The 6,317-nt window shown below is 48.3% G+C and overlaps 2 protein-coding genes across 2 annotated transcripts in view; one reads left to right on the top strand and one right to left on the bottom strand.

The window, feature by feature from the left end:
* The window catches only part of NUDCD2 (NudC domain containing 2), an 8,627-nt gene extending 3,984 nt beyond the window's left edge, over positions 1–4,643 (bottom strand). The window contains exons 1-2 of the mRNA XM_006015700.2: positions 4,400–4,643; positions 1,481–1,529 (exon numbers count right to left, since the gene is read on the bottom strand). Coding sequence (XP_006015762.1) covers positions 1,481–1,529; positions 4,400–4,588 — 238 coding nt within the window. The 5' untranslated portion in view covers positions 4,589–4,643. The remainder of the gene's footprint in view (positions 1–1,480; positions 1,530–4,399) is intronic.
* A 128-nt stretch (positions 4,644–4,771) lies between these two features.
* HMMR (hyaluronan mediated motility receptor) overlaps positions 4,772–6,317 on the top strand; it is a 27,609-nt gene continuing 26,063 nt past the window's right edge. The window contains exons 1-2 of the mRNA XM_006015701.3: positions 4,772–4,892; positions 6,034–6,111. Of these exons, the coding sequence (XP_006015763.1) occupies positions 4,847–4,892; positions 6,034–6,111 (124 nt within the window). The 5' untranslated portion in view covers positions 4,772–4,846. The remainder of the gene's footprint in view (positions 4,893–6,033; positions 6,112–6,317) is intronic.

The following is a 6,317-nucleotide window of genomic DNA, read 5'->3' on the forward strand; positions in this document are numbered from 1 at the left end:
AGACTTCTGTACAACCAAGTCAATTACAGGGGAAAGCAACTCGAGGTAGAGGACTGCCTGGGACATTTAGGACCTTTTCTTTTTCATGTTCTTGTGACAAAGTATTTAAAAGAATTTGCAGATTTCATTAGAATCTGACAGGCTGCATGCGCTATAAGCCTTCAGCAATGGCCTCAAACTCGTGACCTCTTGGGCTGTCAATTGTGCGCCTTAAAGCCCATACCACCCGAGACCCTACTTAGAACTAGATTAATGGGAATAGTACTACAAAATGCATGTACTGCACAGAAATCACATACTGGCAGGGAATGGGCTTAGTGATGCAGCATCACATTTACACAAATCCAAGGACTTCCTTCTCTCAATTTTCAACATGGGATGGGGCAGAGGGGAAACTGCTGGTCTTGGATTAGAGTACAAAGCACGGCAACAGGTGACTGCTGTGGTTCTGACTCCAACCTGGGCTTAGGGTTCAAGCCACTACCACCCTGGCCCTTGCCTGCCCCCCACACTGCCTCTATCCCCCTTCCACATGCAGCTACCCTTGGTCATGGCTCTGGCCTAGCTCTGGCTGGGGGTCATGGATCACACTCTGGTTCTAGCCCCAATCTGTCTAGGCAGTAGTTGTGGCAAGACAAGCTTCCACCATGGCTCTGGCTCTGTCCCTGTCCCTGACCCTGGGTCTAGGACAGCTGCTGCTGCCTGATTGGGTAAGGGCTAAAGCAGGGGCTAGGGCTATGACTGAAGGTAAGGAGCAGTCAGGGGGGCAGAGTACAGGTCACCTCACTCCCCTGACACAGGCCACCCCATCACCTGCCTGCCTGCCTCACTGGAGCAACCAGGGGTTGGGGGGAGAAAGGAGATGAATCTAAGTTGACTTTCCAATAATCAGATTCTATACATGGAAAATTATAACACATTAATGCATTTCCCATGTTAGAAGCTAATTATTGGCGGCAGGTTATCTTAAACTCAAAGTCACTCAGATTACGGTACACATGGTATCTCCTTTACATCTAAATTCTAGGATACTAAACCATGAAAGCCTTTGACCTGGTAGAAAATTCTTCAGGGTCCCTTCCCCTATGATTCTATGAATCAGTACTGGTTTTGGATTACTCATGCTTCATACAAATACAAGATTAAGTTACTTTATCTAAGTCAATTACAAGCTCCCTCCTCCACAGCATGTGACTCCTGATCTTCCTATCAACAGACTAGTTAATTCCCATTAGTTTGGCATAATGTGTATTAAGCACTTTTGCACAGGGAGAGTCAGACTAACTGCATTTTACATTTCATCATTTTTTGTTAAATTACATGCCAAGCTCATGTCACAGCTGAAAAACACACTATTGAAGAAAGCAGAACACAAAATAAAAGTATGTGCCTGTTTTTCAAAGCCAGATTTTTAAAGTACAGAGTGAGATGCAAACAAAAATTATGTCTTTTCAATATTTCATTTTAAGCATATTCGTACCTAATGTCCATGTCCCTTCATCAGCTATTGTAGAGTCAAAGAGTTTACCCTGAAAAAGAATTATAACGTTACATAAAACTGATACAATTTTTAATGCTAATGAAAAATACCAAGAAAAAAGCAAGTCTGCTTTCAGAAGAAAGCAGTCATTGATTTCTGCTGTATCAAAATTTGAGTGTTGCTACAGTTTGAGTGTTGCTATTAACTATTTTAGCAATTACTAACAACAACTAAAAATCAGGACACAATGCCTGCCTTACATATCTACAAGAGCAAGATTACAACTCAGAGTACAGACCCAAAGGTATTTTTCAATTTATACACTTCATCCTCATACACAACAACTTCACTTTCAATAACCAACACTTCCTCCAGACCGTAGGCACAGCTATGGGTACCAAAATGTCCCCACAGCATGCCAACCTTTTCATGAACCACCTAGAAGAAGAATTCCTCAAGGACTGCACCATCAAACCCTTGCTATACTTAAGATATATTGATGACATCTTTATCATTTGGACTGAAAACTTGCAATTGATTTTTTCATCAGAAATTCAATAATCATCACCCCTCCATCAGGCTCTCTCTGGAATACTCCAATACCAACATTTCCTTTTGAGACATGATGGTCACTATCCAGAATGGTAAAATACAGACCACCATATACAAGAAACCCACGGACTGCACTGAACCATTAATCACCCTAAACATACCAAGAAAGCTGTAATATACAGCCAAGCTCTCCGATACCACCAAATTTGCACTGAGAACACCTGTGATCCTCACCTCACACATCTCAAAAGGCTTTCACATAACAAAGACACTCCTCCAGAGAGATAGACTGTACTTTTGAAAGAGCCATCCGGATACCACATGAAGAACTGCTGCAGTACAGAAGAAAACTCCCCATAAATCGCACACCACTGGTTACGACATATTATTCCTCCCTGGAACCTATATGGAAAATTCTCAAACAATTGCAACCCATACTAGAAGGAGACCCTATTCTTAAAGTGATCTTCCCAGAACCACCCGTTCTATCATTTAAACAAGCACCAAACCTTGCCAACCTCATCACCAGAAGCAAACTTCCTATGACCCAAAACATGGTGAATGGATCCACACCATGCCATGACAAGAAATGTAAACCTGCCAACACATCTCCACCACCCCCACAATTACTACATGTCACAATAGAACCATCAACATTCCGGGATCTTACACCCGTACCTCCGGAAATGTTATATATCTCATCCAGTGCACTAAATGCCCCGATGGAAAATATGTAGGAGAAACCAAACAACAACTGTGCACCAAAACGAATGCACACCGAAAATCTGTCAAAGAAAAGAATATCAATTACCTGTGGGTGCCCACTTCTCACAAGAAAACTATATTCTCTCTCCAATCTCAGTTCTAATTCTCAAAGGGAATTTACAAAACACCTTTCACAGATGAGCCTACAAACTTCACTTCATCAACTTACTGGATACAAAAAAATCATGGATTAATACAGACATTGGATTTGACACATTATAACCTGCCTAACATTCAACTCTCCAGGTAAACCCTCTACTTTTTACCAGCTATTCTCATTCCCTTCCTACCTCCCCATCCTTTGACTACAGCTACATTCATTCCCCTTCCCCCCCCCACCCCCACCTGTCTCTTACCCACTGACCAACCCAATTTACATTTTAATTGACTGGCTTTCTTGCATACCTACTGGCCTCTGGCTGCTTTACCACTCTATCCAGGAAGAACACAGACCATCTGCAGACGCTTCCTCTGCCTGATGAAGGATAACTGTACCCGAAAGCTTGCAAAGAAGAATTTTTCCAACTATCTGAGTCGGTCTAATAAAAGACATCAGATTTACCCAAAGTACCTTGCCTGCCTAATATTTTACAATGCTTTTTTTTTATAACAATACCCTTCTTATAGTTAAGCGCTTAAAGAGAGGGACTTTGCCTACGTATCCTACTTGAAACGTTTAGCAGGCTAGCACAGTACAGACACTTCAGCCGGAGAACCAAATGATACAGTGTTAACAGTACATAAAGCCCTATACTGGCTGTGCTCTAGTGGGCGCCTACAACAGTGGGTCAGCGCACGGGCCTCATCTGGAGTGAGTGATGCTTCACGGGCCCTTCAGCGTTTGCAGGGTTGTTGCCAACTGAACAGAAGGGAGGCAGCTACACCCAGGTCACATACTTCTTCCCAGTAAGGTTTCTCTATCTTTGTTTTTCATAAGTCCGGTGGGGAGGGGTTCAACCCTGTTTCTGGCACAAGTCAGCCCAGGCTGTTTCCCTCCACTCCAAGCAGCGCTTACTGAGGCCGGGGCCAGAGCGCTGCGGCCTCCGGAGCTTCGTGAAGGCTGCTCGCTCCTAAGGCACCCCCTGCCCGAGTACAGCGCCACAGTATGGGCCCGTGTGGCCAGGAGGGAGTTCCCCCTCTCCCCACACAGATCCTACAGCTGCTGTCTGGGAAGCTGTGTGGCGTGGTGCGACAGAGCCTGTGGAGCTCTTCGGGAACCTACACCGACCCCGTACGGTTGTCAACTCTGTTTGAATTTATTCTGAGAGGTTTCTGAACATCAACGTGCCCGTGACAATGCGAACGTGCCCATGTGCTTGTGTATATCAGCTACTGATTACAGTGCACAGACTTCACGCCAGTAAGGCAAGCGCATGTTACTATTACATTTCAAAAACCAACTGGGATACTGTATAAAATCAAATTCAACATTGAATATTTATTTGAATGAATGCCCTATCATTGATCTCCAGGGTGACTCTCAGCAGCCTCCTGAAGATTTGTATCTCGTTCCCAGAGACGCGAGGGCAAACCTGGAGAGTTGGCAACCCTACCGCCGGGGCGTCTCCCACGGGGCCTCCCTCCGTCGCGGGCCCGCGGTACCTGGAGCAGGTCCTGGCCCTGCACGGAGAGCGCCAGGCGCTGGCTCTGCAGGCGGCACCGCACGTCCTTGGCCCGCGTGCCCGGCGGCACCTGCACCTCGATGAACACCTCCTCTAGCGTCTGGTACCAGCAGCCCCAGGGCGTGGCGCAAGGCACCACCCCGCTGCGCTCCTCGAAGGGAGCCGACATCCAACCCCGCGCGGCCGCCCCCTGGCACCGGAAGTAGCCAGACGCGCAGGCGCACAACGCCGCTAAGCCCCAGCTTCCGGGTGGTTTAGTGCGCGTGCTCCAGCCGGCGGCAGGAAGGAGCGGTGATTGGTCGAGCGGCTCACAGGTCGAGCGCTGTGATTGGGCGCCGGGGTTTGCCGGGAGAGCGGTTAGGCACTTTGAATCCGGCGCCGGGGTCGGCGGTGACTTAGGTGTGCTGCGCTGTGCTGCGGGGCTGTCATGTCCTTCCCCAAGGCGCCGCTGCGGCGCTTCAACGACACCGCGGGTGAGTCTCGCCTGCCGGCGCTTGCCTTGCCTTCGGGCTGAGCGCGGCCGCCTGCAAAACTGGGGGAGCCGGGCGGGGTTTGCTTTCCTCCGGTTCTTTTTTCCTTTTATTTCACTGTGCTCGTCTCCCCCTTCCTGGCAGGGGGCGCGGCGCTGTCCGGGTTGATTTCAGATCCGTCCGCTCCTCCGTGCCGCGGGACGGTGGCGCTGTAACGTGCTCCCCAGTCGTCGGGGCCGGACCCGCTCCGTCTCCTTCAGCTCCTCCTCGTGACCCCCAAGCACAGCCTCGCTGCTGCCGCCCCACGACACGGGACCCCTAGAGTTTAACGTGTAGTTGTAGGGGCAGGTTGGATGGGGACGATCGGGCTAGTTGGACTAGCTCGGCGGTTCTCAACCTATCCAGTGCTATTTGTAAACCTCAGTGGCCAGTCCTGACCCGCTGTCCCAAACCCCCAGTGTGGGGGAGTGTATGTGGGGGCGTGGGCAGCAGCCTCTTGAAGGCTGCAACAGTGCCAGCCTGTAAGGGAAAAGCTGCAGCTTCCCACGTTTCTCTCCTTTAAAGGAGAATCCATTTTTAAAGTTTCTTCACAACCCTTTCATATGTTCTTCCGACCTGCTTTTGGGCCACGACCCACGGGCTGAGAAACACTGGACTAGATGACCTCTGGAGGTCCCTTCCAGCCCCGCTTCTCTGTGATGCTGTGACTTGCCCGTGTTCTTTTATTTGTGCCTTGCTCTCGCAAGAGAGGAAAACTTTTCGACAGGATGAACTTGACACGGGTGGGGGGGACACACGACATTTTAATTAGAGCAGCTTCAAGAGCCACTCTAAAGCACCCACAGCATCTGATGTATTCAGTATCCTGCACTTCAAAATAGCACCAGTGGCTCTAACTAAAGCTCGTTCGGGCCATTTTGATGCATGGGGATGGTGGATACACAAGATGTGGAGGCTGCTGGAGTAATTCCAGCACAGTAAAAGCAGCATCTCCGCACATCTACAGGCACCCGAAGGGGCACTGAATACATCTGTTCATTGTGGCAACCCATCCACAAACTTAATTCTCCCTGTCAGGTTATTCCAGTGTTCCCTGCTGTGCCAAACATCGCTGTCATTTTTTTAACTTGCATCCCATTTCTAGGGTCCCATGAAGTCGATTCCTCAGATGCTGTAAAAGGCCCTATGCTCTCTGACAAATCCCACTTCAGAAAACAGAAAGGTAAGCAGTGCCATGGCTTGACACTTGGCAAGCTTTGGAAGTTTTGGAGATCTTGCAAAACAGAAATTGTAGGTGCTCAAATACTGCTGCTTTCCTTTTTTTAGTGTTTTGAGATTTTTCAGTGTTTTGCTTTTTACTCCATGATGATTGCTGATTATTAGAGGGCTGCTGACAATTTGAAAGTATGCTTCTTTGTTTCTCTTTCC

The sequence above is a fragment of the Alligator sinensis genome, unplaced genomic scaffold, assembly GCF_000455745.1.
Source record: "Alligator sinensis unplaced genomic scaffold, ASM45574v1 scaffold7_1, whole genome shotgun sequence".
Lineage (NCBI taxonomy): Eukaryota > Metazoa > Chordata > Crocodylia > Alligatoridae > Alligator > Alligator sinensis.